The sequence below is a fragment of the Pyxicephalus adspersus genome, chromosome 3 (genome assembly GCF_032062135.1).
Source record: "Pyxicephalus adspersus chromosome 3, UCB_Pads_2.0, whole genome shotgun sequence".
Lineage (NCBI taxonomy): Eukaryota > Metazoa > Chordata > Amphibia > Anura > Pyxicephalidae > Pyxicephalus > Pyxicephalus adspersus.
This window is the reverse complement of record NC_092860.1, coordinates 87980760-87995443: the sequence shown is the minus strand read 5'-3', so window position 1 is coordinate 87995443 and position 14684 is coordinate 87980760. Positions and strand designations below refer to the sequence as shown.

Genomic DNA, 14684 nt, shown 5'->3' with positions numbered 1-14684 from the left:
CATGATCACCAACTGACCATCCATGCTCCTGTGGATAACTGAAAGCATAGAAAGTATTATACTGTATGTATCAAGTCCTACAAATAACTCCTGACCCCTCTCTGTCTTTTTGTCCATACCAAGCTGTTATTTGATTTGTGGACATTCTATGAATGATGTGTTACTGCATGTACTAGACGCATGGTTTGGTCATTCTTGGTATATTGCAAACAAAAAGAACTCAGAGACAAGAAATTAAATAATAATTGTAGCTCCACTAAAAGGTACAATACAGTATACAAAAAGTAAACATATTACTACCACCAAGTGGCAGAAGTGGTAATCACAGTAAAATATATATGGATGGTTTTTGTACCTATGTCAGTATAAGAGCAACTTGTCCTCTTGTGCCATTTTTAAGGTGTAAAGAAGGTTTTGCTCCCCCCTTCCCACACACATACCATGCATACAACAAACAAATTGATTTATTGTCCATGGCCATTACTTGTCTTTTGTCTCATACATAACTGTGAAAAGTAGAACAGAGAGGGAAAAGGTGTTCTGGGTCAGAAAAAAACATACAATGAAAAAGAACATATCCAGTGGATGAATCTGAAGTCTTTCTATCTGGATTTTTGTTTGAAGGCCCAGAGTCTATTCTTTGCTTTATACTAAGGCTTGATTATACAAAATGTCCTAGAGCATTCATAATAGGAAAAATAGCAAATAAACTCATCTGCTTGACATCATATTATTTATCACATACTGATATCTTAAAAGGAAAGATGGTGTGAAGGAAACATGGTGGTTAGCTTTACTGACCTCTCCTTATGAAACTGATATTGATTGGATACATTTTGACCCTCTTACTTCAATAAGTCACTTACAGTATCTAAAACACATAGGTCACATTTAGACATTTGACTTTTAATTCTTTCAGCCAGCAGTAATTTTAGAAGCCAGAAGTGTTATCCTGCATATTTCCTTTCATTATTATTATCAATGTATAAAATTTAGGCTTAGTTTTATAGGTGAGTTAGGGCAACATTATTGGTTGCCTTTTTAAAGTACTACTCACTCAGTGGTTGTGTATAGGCGTTCTTTTTATCACACTGCAAGTCTTTGGACAATTGTCTGCCAATAGACTTTTACTAAAGAACAAATCTTTAAAGGTGGCTATACAAGGTCAGGGAAAGCCGCAAGGGATGTGATAATGTTTGCTATTCTGTACTAGGATATTAGTTAAAGGTGATTGTAGTGGTGTTAGTACATTTGCTACAACACAGTTGAATATAGTCTGTGATACTTTTTTTCGATGGGGGTCTACACCCTTCCCAGTACAAGCAGCTCTGAAATACACACGCACAATAATAAAAATTATCAAGGATGGTAACCGACTGTACTGTTGTCATTTTAGAAAATGCTTATGCGTTCAAACCTTGACTGCACGATTTTCTGTGGGGAAAAAACAAAACAAACCTAAATGTCCTGCTTGTATATATCCACTGATCTACAAGACTGCAGCAGATGTGACAATAAAAGCTGTACATACCATTTTATGTCCACTGCAAGCAAAAGCTGTACAAACCAGGGCCCACATTCACCCATAATTCTTGCTATGCTCATAGAGCCACTGGCAGAGCAGTATTTATCTTTGCCAGCTGTCCTTCTCACAAAAAGTTTAGCTTTACGTGGTATACACATTCAACAGCATTATATTGTGATTTATATGAGGTAGATTTCACTTCCTATCTCCAAGAAGTAACAGGAAGTAAAAAAAAATATACATCCTAAAAAATTAGGGGAATTCTTCGCTTACATAGTTGGCGCCTAAGTTATTTTTTTTTTTAGCTAAACCTAGACTTACTTTCTTTTCTATACTAAGTAAAAAATAGACTTTGGCTATATGTGGACTCTAGCAAAACCAATAAATGCACAGTAGTAATACTGTATATGAGAACTCAAAACTAGCCATTTCTAATTCTCAGCATACTGTCTTGGTTTTTTACAGCACTGATATGCAGAACAATTAGGTTCTCAGACTGTATTTCAGCAGCTGCTTTCTTCAGACTTTCAGTGTAAAACAGCATAGTTAGTCATTTCTGAATGCTCCTTTTTTGTGGAAGCAGTTTTGATAGTCAACTGTAGTATTAGACAAATGGTTTGATATGCTGTTGAATGCAGTTGCAGTGATAGTCACTAGGATTATAGTCTATCTCCAGTCCGCTAGCAACATTTGCAATGCAACTGTGTTCAACCACAGCTCACCGCGGTTGGAGAATCCTCAGTTAAGTCAATGGAGGCGCCCAGGAACCAAGGCGCAAACCACAGTTATATGAATCCAACTGCTTGCAAACGTGTGCACAAAATGATTCACAACCACTCCTGTTGTTTCCAGTTAAATGGGAGCAGTTGGGACTTTGCGCGAATGTGTTGTAAACCTCTACAGTTTATTACATGTCTGAAATTAGCCTTAGTCAAAAACAAACATATATACTCAGCGTGGGGACTGAGCAACGAAACAACAGTATCACACTGATGAGACATCACTGTTCTCTGTTCATTGTCAGGACTTGTAAATGCAACAGAGCCTGTTTGCCTCTGAGTGCTGCCTACTTTTTTGGCCCAATTCCTAATAAAGCAAACATTACAAAACAAAAAATAGCATGTCATGTTTAGAAACTTAAGCTATGTACACAAATTATAACTGCTGAGGAACAATTGTGATTAAATGATCATAGCGAAAGTGTAGTGTGTGTACAGCTGTTCCCCAACATCATTCCCTGATCTGTCCTGGTGGATCAATGAGTGCCCACTGTACTTTCCTATGCAGGAAGATACAGCAGTGTGCGGATCATAAAATAGAACACGGCTGTGTAATTACAACGCTCGTTTGTTTTTTTGTCTTTGGAAACAATCACAAAAGAACTTTTCCCATGATAGAAATCTAACATTTGTACGAGTAGCCTTACATACATTTTTCACATTTAGTGGATGCTAAATTCATTTTTATTATATCCGCTTGCAGTCCAGATTTAGGAATGAGCATGTAAGAATAAACATCCTTCCTAGAATAAGGCCACTTGTGATTATGTTTATCTACCTGTTTTGTTTTCTATTTCCTACAAAAGCAAGCTGTTTTATCTTCCTGACCTGAGCGTACTTGGAAAAAAGAAAGAGCTGTAAGTTCTGTAGGGCAGGATTTTGTTCTCCCGTAAGATTTCTCTGTATGCCATCAAATCCTATTTCTATGGATATAGATATATAAAATGTTGTGTAGCCGGACACTTCAGAGGATTCCAGAAGCACACCATCCATTCTGATTACTGGCTTCAGGAAACACAAAGACATCTCGTGTTCTGAGGAATTAGTGGTTATTCCAGCCACTAGTAGGAGCCTCTAGTGTAAACAAAGAACAGATTAATAATAACAGCAGTAATAAAACCAATACTAATTCATTTTTATGTGACTCTGATGGATTGTGCCGTTTGCTACTTCAATTAATAATAGCAGAATAAAGTCAAAGAAATTCACTGCTTCTAGAACATCCTAGCTTATGTTACTTACTTCTTCAAACCTATAAAGAAGGATGACAGCCTATCACCTGCGATTTAATTAGGGATCTATATTGTGAATGTTTGCTTTAGACTTAACACAAGGAACAAGCAAACTGTGCCGGCTGTGTTTGTAATGTAGATTTAACAATGGTTTGCTGGCACACAAATGCTGGGACTTGTGGTCCAACAACAACTGTAGGTCTACAAGAGGTCTTTCCCTGCCCTAAGGGGACAAAACCAGCAGACATTAATATTTAAAGTAGATGCAAACTGTAAGAGGGTCTATTTAAAAAAAAGTGAATCTGACATTCACTGAAACATCCCCTGGTGGAGAATCAATTACTGCTATTAAAACACCAGAAAGATTCTTCACCAGAGAATCACTGCTTTAAAATATACCCCTTAATGTTTGATAAAGACTAGTAAATTAAAAACAATTTACATTTTTAAACAAAGTATTTTGGTTCCCACTTTTTTCTTTCATTGCTTCCTAATGCTGCTGCATTCTCTCTGGCTATTTATGTCTATATACAATTTAGCAGAGCCTTTATAACATTTTATATACTGATAATATTATAATACTATAGATAACAGTTTACTATGAATGCATAATATTGTTGAAATCAGAAGCTGTAGTTTTAAAGCTGAAAGTACTCCTAACCCTGAAAATAATAAAAAAAATTGGAGCAGCCATGGTATTATTATTATTATTATTATTAATATTAATAATAACTAATAATAATTTTAATAATAATAAACAGTATTTATATAGCACTAACATATTATGCAGCTCTGTACAATAAAAATGTTCTTTATTGCAGAAGTGTCAGGCAATGTTTCTTCAGAAATAAAATTTCCTTACCTGTCTGTTCACAATTATTTACCTAAACTGACCTCTCATCACTCTTTTACCAGGATCAACGTCCTTACCCCATCCTCTACTGGGTTTGGGATTTATGGCCAACACTAAGCCACTTTCACACAATTAGCAGTGGTTTAGTCAGCCTGCTGTGCCCGCTCTTTTATTTGCCTGTTCAGCTGGCTATGAAGTCTATTAGATAGACAGCCCAATGGTCAAATCAATGAGCATGCAAGGCAGGCTGACAGTTCATACAATTGAGAGCTTGTGGCATAGTGTTGTCAGTCTGCAAGAAGGAAGTCGAACAAATTCACAACAATCATTCTACAATTTAGAGTATATATGACACCTATGGCCTGATTTATATAGACTCTCCAAGACAAGAGAAGATAAGCTACCATAGGAGAACCTGGGTGATGTAACAAACCTGGAATGGATTTCTTAAATCTCGTTTGCTAATAGTTGGCAAATGTTTTTAATCCATGCCAGGTTTGCTAGATCACCTAGATTTTTCTATGATAGTCTATTTTGAGCAGTCTTGGAGAGCTTTCATAAATCAGACCCATGATGGAAAACATACTGCAAAATAGATTTTGGGTTTACATCACTTTAAGCCAGCAAGAAAATGATTTTAAATAAAAAAATGAAATGTTAACATTTTGTAAGAAATCTACATTTTAAAAAAATGCATTTTAAAGGTCATCTACTACAAAATTTAATAACTTCAGTACCTGAAAATTTATGAATATGTACAATTCAGACATAATATGACATTTCAGATGGTTACAACGTGGTCAGACCTATTTTTAATGTGTACGAATACACCGTAAAATCGTTGGTGGTCAATTGGTATTGTTTAACTTTTTGGATAAGTTCAACCCCCAATAATGGGGTTGATTTTTATGGGAATGTGCAGACCAAACTTAGCAAAGTAATTGCTCTAATATTATTATTATACAGTATGTATATAGCGCCGAGATATCATGCAGCGCTTTACAACGTCCCATATTCATGTCACTAACCATCCCTCAAAGGAGCTCACAATCTGATATATTAACCTAATGAATAAACAAAAATCAAATACATAGGTAAAAATCTGAATTTTTAAAATATTCCAAGCACATAATTAGGTATTCATTGTGAGCACAGCTTCACTTTAATACTAAATAAAAGGAACATATATCTTGATAAATGAAAAGTATGTGCATCGTTCAGTAAATCTAAATGTAACATATCTCCAAGTAAGTCCATTGCAGTTATTTGACACTAAGGAATCTTATCATTGCTGTATGACTTTTACATTTTTGCTGTAGATGTATAATACATTATAATAGGCCAAAAAGGTAGATATGGTACCTATCCCAGCCAATTAAATTCCATGTTCTCTTCAATGCAACATAAGGGCCATTTCAGACTTGCGGTGAGCTAATGTTCTGCCACAGGCTCAATTGAGGTCCCAACCTCTTCCAGTGTCTAGTGACTTTGGGAAATATTTTTTGCATGTGGTTGCAGCAGATGGCAGTTGCTTTCAGCCATGCGGTTGCTCTTTCAAAATTTGCCCCGCAGCCATGTGCACAGGTTGTTACCTGCAGTGTGGTTTACTCCCTGCCCGGAAGCAGGCAACCATGTGGACAGAGGGCACTAAAAATTTATTGTAACGCTCAAATCGGTTGTTTTTAGCAATAATACAACTTTTTATAAACAAGTCCTTTTAGATGTATTCCACAAGCATAGGGTCAAAGTAATAGCATCACATAATTGTTTATCCCAATAGAAATTAAATTGTTAGCTCTGTTGGTTGGTGTCCTCTTCTCCTTCTGTGTCAAGATTGCCATCTCCATCCCTTATTTATTGTACAGCACTGAGCAATATTTCAGCACTCTATAAAAAAAGGTTAATTATAATAATATCTCTGCAGGAAAAAAACCTCTCATCTTCTAAATGGTTTACCAGAGCAGCCCAGGAGATCAGAAAGCAACATATTGTATTACAAAGCAGTCCATAGTAGCACAAGGTAAGTGCATCTTTTTACAAGCCTAGGGTCTAGTGACTTTGCTTAAAAACCCAAACTACTATTACTGGTGTTAATGACATACTTGTTCCCCTATTTAAAGGATGGGTCAGTTTTTTACGAGACCCCCTGGCCTTGTGTAGCAAATGAGGGCATTCCTTTGTACAGATTTACAGATCATGCCAGTGGGAATCAGCCTTTGCTCTGCACAGTATGGGGTCATTTAAGTAGCACTAACATTCATACATGTAGCAGTCCTAAAACAGCTGTTTGACCACAGGCTGTTGGACCCCTCCAGAGGGAGGGAGGAGATCCTTCCCAAATTGTCTGCACTCTCTAGGTTTTCCAGTCTTATCTCATCAGTGATCTCCAATAAATCTCCATGTTGCTTCATTTTACTGTACATAACAAACAGAAGGTGCCTATGCTATTGCTGATTAGCAGACCATGTTGAGAACATATTAGGAGCATATCATCTGGCAGCTGTAGAGCTTTCCTGAGACTCACAAGCCTTTCTTCAGAGAATGTATTGCTACAAGCTGGGATTTCAGATCAATAGAGCTTCAAAAAAGAGTAAACAAGACCATTTCTTTCCCTGAACGCTTTACTACAGAAGCACATTTAGAACATTTAAATATCTTACCCTAGGTAAGCTCGATAAAAAAATACTGATTTGTATAACGGATCCATTGAAAATTATATAAACATCTCATTAAGCATAAGGCAGGGCTGATCGATAAAATGTCCATTTCTTCACATTCTCTATTACAGTGGGGGATTTGGTGCTAAATCTAATACAATGCCAAGGAAAGCGTGGCTGTAGCAGGTCATTGGTCAGCAATCAAGAGATTACCCATTGATAGTTTTAGAACACAACTAAATTATAGAGCGGAGCAGCCAGAAGTCTTGTTTAATAAAGTCTCAATCTCAAGTGCAATACCCCATGACAACCAATCAGAACTAATCTTGTACTTGTCTTAGTTCTGCAGAAGAAGTTCTAATTGGTTACTTGGGGTTATATTAGTTAGGAATTAGTACTAGTAATCTTTTATTTCTATTAAAATAGAACTTCTAGCTAGCAACTAAATGCATAAATAAAATATATACATGGGAACGGTTTTAGTAGCCAATGGATTTGTATCTTTCTCCATTCATTTCTGAGATCTGCTGCAGCTACCTATTACTAAGGCTTCAATTTTTGTCACTGGAAATGATCCTAATGAATGATCCTAATGAAAGAGCATTGTACACACAGCACCCATTCTGTTCTATGGAGAGTGGGGGGGGATGAGTGAGCAGCACCCCACTGTGCTCTCCTCTGTTGACTGGTATAGTGGTCTTTCAAATCGTTCATGAATCCGTCCTGATGTGACGTTGGGCAATCGCTGTACACATGTCAGATTCTTGACCAAGACAAGATTTGTATCAGGCAAGAATCATCTGACATGTCCACATATCTTTAGGTTTAGACCACACCTGCAACATGACCAGGTAGTTCCATGCGGCTCCTGGAGGCCAGCACCTTGTCAACCACTCCCCCGCCCTTTCACTGGTCCTTAAAGAACCATCTTTTGCACATTACACAGCTGAAAAACGTACTGCTGCCCCCATTTATTATGTATAGGCTGCAGGTGAGACTACATGAAGAAGCAGTTCAGGGTTGTGAGTAAGCAGTAACCACACCACAATCTCATCGGCAGCCTTACAGCATTTACATCAGCGAACTGATGAGGTGATCTGTATGTCACTCTGCTCCCTCCTTCCATCAGTATGCTCTTTCATGCTTGTTCTGCTCCCCTAGTTTCATTTATGATGTTCATACACTGAAAAAGATTGAATCAATTATTATTTTACTTACAGTTTAAAATTCATTTATTAAAGCCAAAACTGTTAAACTTCATGCTTCTGAAATCAGAATCAAATCAGTGCAAGATGAATTCTGACTGGTTGCCAGATAGCACACCTGAAGAAGATAATATATGGGACCTACAGCATCCATGCAGCGTGATTTGGAAAACAAAACAAATAATTTAAAGGAGTGATGGTTCACTTAGCAAAGTGAATATTGCTAAGTGAATAAGGTGAAGCTGTTTTCTTTACATTCATCCAATCAATGGCCAGAAAAAAGCCTGTTTTTAATCCCTCTTAAATTAAGTATTTAAAGTAAACACATCTACACTTACTTTACTAAGGAGAACTTCCTTGCTAAGTGAACAGTTCTGTGTGAACAAATGCTTATATTGAGCTATTTTGCTGCATACTCTGATGTTATCAGCATTGAGGAGCACTCAGCAGGCTTCAAGAGCACATGCCAAATGTATATGTGAGTTGCCGATTGATAAATCTCAGCTTATAATAGAATATACTGCACTTAGAAGAACGTCTTACTGTTGTATCTGTTGTCCTTTTAATGTAAGGCTATGTGTGATTACTGGTTTCACAGGACCATAACATAGAACCAACATAGTCCTAAAAATATCTTTAAAATATTTAATTCTATATTCTGCCCATGTTTCATCTACACAGACTAAATAAAGCTGCGTACACACTTGCAATTTTTGACGTTGGAAAGGATCTTTCACGATCCTTTCCAACGACAAGGGAGTGCACGATGCATGAACGATGCTGTACATACAGCACCGTTCATGCTCTATGGAGAGGGGAGGGGGAGAGCGACGGAGCGGCACCCTGCTGCGCACTCTCCCCTTCCCTTTCATTAGGATCGGCTGTCGTCCATCGTCCATGGATCCGGCAGGTCGGTCGTCCGGACGATGGACGACACCGACTGTACACACGGCAGATTTTCGCCCGATAATTGGCCGATGCCGATTATCGGGCGATAAAAATCTGACGTGTGTACGTAGCTTAAAAGTAGCTGTAATTGTTTTGCAATAGTACACTAATGCTGAGGCTAATAAGAACCCCCTCTGCTGAGAATATTTTTGTTGGTATCTGGTTTTGTTGAATGCCTACTCATTCTAGCAAGTATTGTTTGGGGTTAGACTTATTATGGTGGCAACAACCATATATCAAATTTTCACCAAGTCTAATGAAATATCTGAAAGTGCCAAATCTTCAGCAGTGTTTCCCCACCAGGATCCCTATGGTTCCTCCAGAGTTTGCTAGGGGTTGCTTGAGCAATTTGTGCCTCTTAGGTCAGTTTAACAGACACCAATGATCTTTTGGGTTATCTGTAAGAGTGACATTCTTCCCAATGGTCAAAAATGCAAAAAGAATCCCTCCAAATGATATCATTATGCTAATATACTGTGGCCTGTGGATACTGTATTATTTTAGGGGTTCCCCTATGGTAGAAAGGTTATCAAAGGCTGATCTACATGTTTGTAAATATGGGTAAATATGATTGAAAATCCTCTGTTAATCACTGAAAAATATGTGGGCTCTATTTAAATAAGTAATAATAATTTTACATATACTGTATATACTCTATACATATAATTCTACATATACTCTATAAATAATAGATGGAGTTTGAATGTTCTCCTTGTGTTCATGTAGGATTCCTCTTACATTCCAAAAGTATACTTGTATTCTATTCCCTACAAAACTGGCCTTATTCTGATACCTAGACCATGAAAAGAGCAGTTTTGGTTCAGAATATATATCTTTATCTTCTATATTAATAATTTGTTTCTTTTTTGCAGGTAGAGATTAGGGTAGGAAGCAGAGTATATTTTTTTAAATAACATTACTATAGCAGCTACATTACTATTGCAGCTACTATAGCTAGCAGCTAAAACACCAATAAATAATATTAACACTATTAAATAAAAAAATAAATACATTATTAAATAAATAAAAACATAGCATTTATTCCAGTTATCACTTGTAAGAGTAAAAACATATAAAACGCAGAATTCAGCAGCAAGATGTCACGTGCCCCCAGTAAGTTGAATGTATACCCCAATGTGTCTTGTACATCGTTGTGTCTCCAATGTCTCTATCTGGTGTTATGAAAAATTGCTGTAATTACTGAATATGTCCCGTTTGACTCATGCCTTGATGGGTTTTAGCACTAACAACACCACAGCCCGTGTAAGGACAAGTGCAGCCTCCTCTGGGACCCCTCATGAAAAATTCTCTCTGATGAATGTTGACCAAAACAAGGTGATGCAGAACCCTTTTTACTGTTCTCGCCGACAGCACATCCAATATATAGAAAGATTTGTTGTATTAATAGTCTCATATTAATCATGTCTTCTACAGGATCATTCCAATATCACCATCACCTTTGCCTCATCAATAACTTCATTTGTCAATATTTTTTTCCCACTCATGGTAACAATTTAACTTTCAATAGAAAGAGCAGCCAGAATTCAATATGAGGGTTATCTAATATATTATTTATGCAAAAATCCTAATACTGTGCTTTGATATTATAAATATAGTTTTAGCCGAACACAGAATGTTATTTGGCTGATGTGATGGAGATTTAAGCATCACATTGTGGTTTTCTCAGCAGGTAGCAATAAATAAGGGACCTTTACTAAGATAAAATTCTGGAATAATATTTTAATATAAAAATGTAAAAAATAATTGATTATAAATATTAAAATGTTTTTTACAGTGCTGGAGTGTTGGGAAAGCTTTAATTCACTAATATTGTAATATTAATAAAAACAATTTGCATTTACTTTTTCTGAATATGAATTCTGTTGTTAAATATTGGGAAAATACATCATGGGAAAATAATTAAATTAAAAGGAATACTGTATATTGCTGTCTCTACATGCCACTCATTCCCTTATTTGAAATTCTAGATTTTTAAAGAGACCCTGTCATCAGACCATTTATTATAACAGCAATAGTTCGATAAGAATAAATCTGCATTGCTATTATTTGTGTTATTGATCTTTAGGCATCCCTTTCATAGACATCTAGTCTAGGTACCACCTTCTTGGATGTGAATTTAGAAGCTCCAGCAGACTGAGAGCTGGGGAGGGGCAGAGGAGGTGGGCCAGTATAGACAGTAATTAAATACTTCACGAAAAGGAAATGACATGCCATGAGTTAAGGATAACTTGCTTTGCTAGCATATCAACTTTTTTGGAGTGGTTGAATTTTCTAGCAAGCAACATTGCAGTGAATTAAAAATAATTTTAGCAATGCTGTATTTACTTTTGAGCACCCAGGGCAATCTTGAAGGCATATCCTTACCATTATGTTAAAGGATAACTGTATTTATTTTATTTATAAGTACAATACAGTTTTTCATTGCACCTCATCTGTAGTTAAGTAAGGTAAATGGCACTTTATATTTATATTTTATATCTGGGATGTGCTATTTTATTAATATACCGCAGCCTCTCCCCTAGCCCTGGCTCTATTATTGGCAATTAAGTGGTACATTATTGCACATGTACCGTGTCTACTACTGTCATTAGGTGAGAACAGTAACAACTGGGTTTACTTTCAGACAAAACTAGACCCACTCAACTCTTTACATACAGGACCAGGGATGCAGCAAACATATGTTAGTTTATTTATATAGGGAGATATACCTGATCAGGTGTGCCATTTACATTTCTTAAAACTAAAGCTAAATCTGCTTATATTTTAACTCCACTGTCCTCCCATCAACAATTTACCAATAAATGCTTATTGTAGTCCCATTGAAATCATCACCTGCTGATTCTCATATTGCAGGGTGTCATAATAGCTTCCTATATATGAGAAGCAATGATGATGCCCACGTATGATTCTGAGCCGTCATGATTAAAAAAATAAAATAAAAAATCAATCAATGAAAGGGTAAGGTTAGGAACAATGTGACTGGGGAGAAAAACAATAGCTGATGGTGATTGTCCCTAGCCAGGAAATAAAGTGGATTCTATGTGATTTGCTGCTGCATTTTATGCACACTGTGGGAGGATGACTGTGTGCAGTGATCGGGGTAAGCAATTTCAGTACATTAGAGGCTGTACAATACAAGGCAAAGCTGTAGTTCAGCTTTAAGAACAGTCCATGGACAATATATAGCTGTACTTTATAAATGTAGTTATTATTGCAGTCTTTGTTATTAATTATTTATTAGTTAAAGTAACAGCAACAGCTGGGCTGCATGTGAATGTTGAGAAAAATAAAAGGAAATTAAACGGAACAAAAAAAAATTGACATACTAAACACAGTCCTTGCATCTATTAAATGCATACAGTTAAGAGATTTCAGTATTATTTAAAATTATGTTCTTTAAAGAATCCCAGTCACCAATCTCCCAACTAAACACAGAATGGAAATCTCTATCAGTTGGGCAGCAATGTTTCGGCTATTAGAGAATTTTCTGCAAAGATATCAGCCACTAATTCACCCAACGCTGGAGAAAATCAACATTGGAGTGTTACATTATGGGCTCTAGTTATAAAACAGGGATTCAGACATTCCCTCAAACATTCCCTTGTGGGAATTTTCCAGGTCTATGTGTTTCAGTGGCAGTAATTGATCCCCACCAGGGAATGTAAGATGTCATGCTTTATAAATAGACTCCCTATGTGAGATGTTTGCATTTATTCTCATTTATTACAGAGTTTCTGCTAGAAGTACAACAAACTCATAAGATCGCCAAAAAATGACAACTTCCAATAAATGACGTTTGATATTAATATTAACACTGTGATGAAGAAGGGATTTAGTAAAAAATGCTGCAACTAGGAGACTAAGTCTTAGGTACTGATGTATTTGTCTGTCATTTGCAACTCCTATTTATTGTACAGCGCTGTGTAATATGTTGGTGCTATATAAATCCTGTTTATTAATATTAATTACAATAATAATACTGATGCTTCAAGCAGTGTTGATTTCTGTTTCAATTATATGGTCATTAATGAATCCTAAAATAACAGCCAGAATTTCTCAAAGTACATTTAATACAGATCATCACCCTGTGTTTAGTTGTGGGAGTAGGATGTGGTGACAGGGTCTCTTTAAATAAAGTCTGTAGAATGATGGCTTGCATTAAAACAATACTATAACTGTACCAGTAACTAACCCTGAAAATGCACAGAGATTGAAAGAGATGCATATATTATGTGTTTATGTGTGACATGTACCTCCTCCTGCTTTTGTGCAGATTTGGCAACAGAAGGGCTTTTAATTGAGTGCAGCAGTGAAGGACAAATGTGTGTTAGCAGTGCATTGAGTGAGTGCAGAGCCCCAGTCCATGGAATCCAGCTCTGTTTTTGCTGGATGTCACAGCCAGGGAGGTAGGGCTGTGAGAAGAGGGAGCAGGGTAGCTGACTTTCTCCCAGTCTCCTTGTAACAGAGAAGAGAGGCAGACATCCAGATTGTGTCCCTGCCTTGCTTCCATCCACATGCTCTCACACAGCTCCTGTATACTCATGCCTGTGCTCTACACTCCCTGGGCTTTCAGGATCTTCACTGCTTGTGCTTTGCAACCTCACCAAGACTGTAAAGCAACTGTGCACTGATCTCCCCCAGCTTTTATTTCTCCCAGGATTGGATTTAATCCACAGCACTTATTTTCTTCATAAAGAAAAGAAAAAAAAAGGATTATTGAAAGCAGAAAGAAGTCAGTGGTGGCTGATTACTATGGGCATCTAGGCATGCAATCCCTGTGACTTACAAGACATCAATGCACTTGGAAGTGTAACTAGTGCCAGGCTCTTGCACTGCTGAAGAAAGTGGAGTTTTGCCCAGCTGAAGTCTGCCAGCTTTGTAGGATGAGGAAGGGTCTGGAAACAGCCAGTTGTGGGCTCAGGCTTGGATACATCCTGCAAATGTGTTTCCTACCTGCTTTGGCTATATTGACTGCCAGCAGCACATTCGCAGCTCAAGGTAAGAACTTGCTGGGTGGTGGTGGGCACAGAGCTGCGGAGACTAGAGGAGAACAAGCTTGGTGTGTGTATTATACTACATTGTATTGGTTTATTCCCTCAATTCTGACAATGTCACCATGTTATGTAAAGTTTGTGACAAGGATCATTAAATGCCACCCATTAGAACCTTGGGTTGGTAGAACACTCTACCTGGCCATTCTAGATCATAGTATATTATTGGTGTATGATCTGCTGCAAACACATCAAAACCTCATTCCCATGCTATTCTAATCATTGTTTCAGTAGCTTTTCTTACTCTGATCGTGGTTTATATCCAATGCATTCCAAGGCAGCCTACTATATGGAGGCATTAGATGATGGCACCTTCATATATTAACAAAACCATGCCATCTGATGTTTCTGCCAAGAGCCCTGTGCATCTCTGTGTTTGTATTGTTCTACTTGTTTTATATATTTATATATAT

At 37.0% G+C, this 14684-nt stretch overlaps 1 protein-coding gene across 3 annotated transcripts in view; it reads left to right on the top strand.

Annotated features, from left to right (window-relative positions):
- Positions 1–13640: 13640 nt before the first annotated feature.
- Positions 13641–14684, top strand: part of UNC5C (unc-5 netrin receptor C) — a 234855-nt gene continuing 233811 nt past the window's right edge. For 2 of the 3 annotated variants that reach the window (XM_072405590.1, XM_072405588.1), the window contains exon 1: positions 13642–14218. In XM_072405590.1, coding sequence (XP_072261691.1) covers positions 14104–14218 — 115 coding nt within the window. In that variant the 5' untranslated portion in view covers positions 13642–14103. Of the gene's footprint in view, positions 14219–14684 lie in introns of all 3 variants that reach the window. The other variant, XM_072405589.1, reaches the window with a different exon arrangement.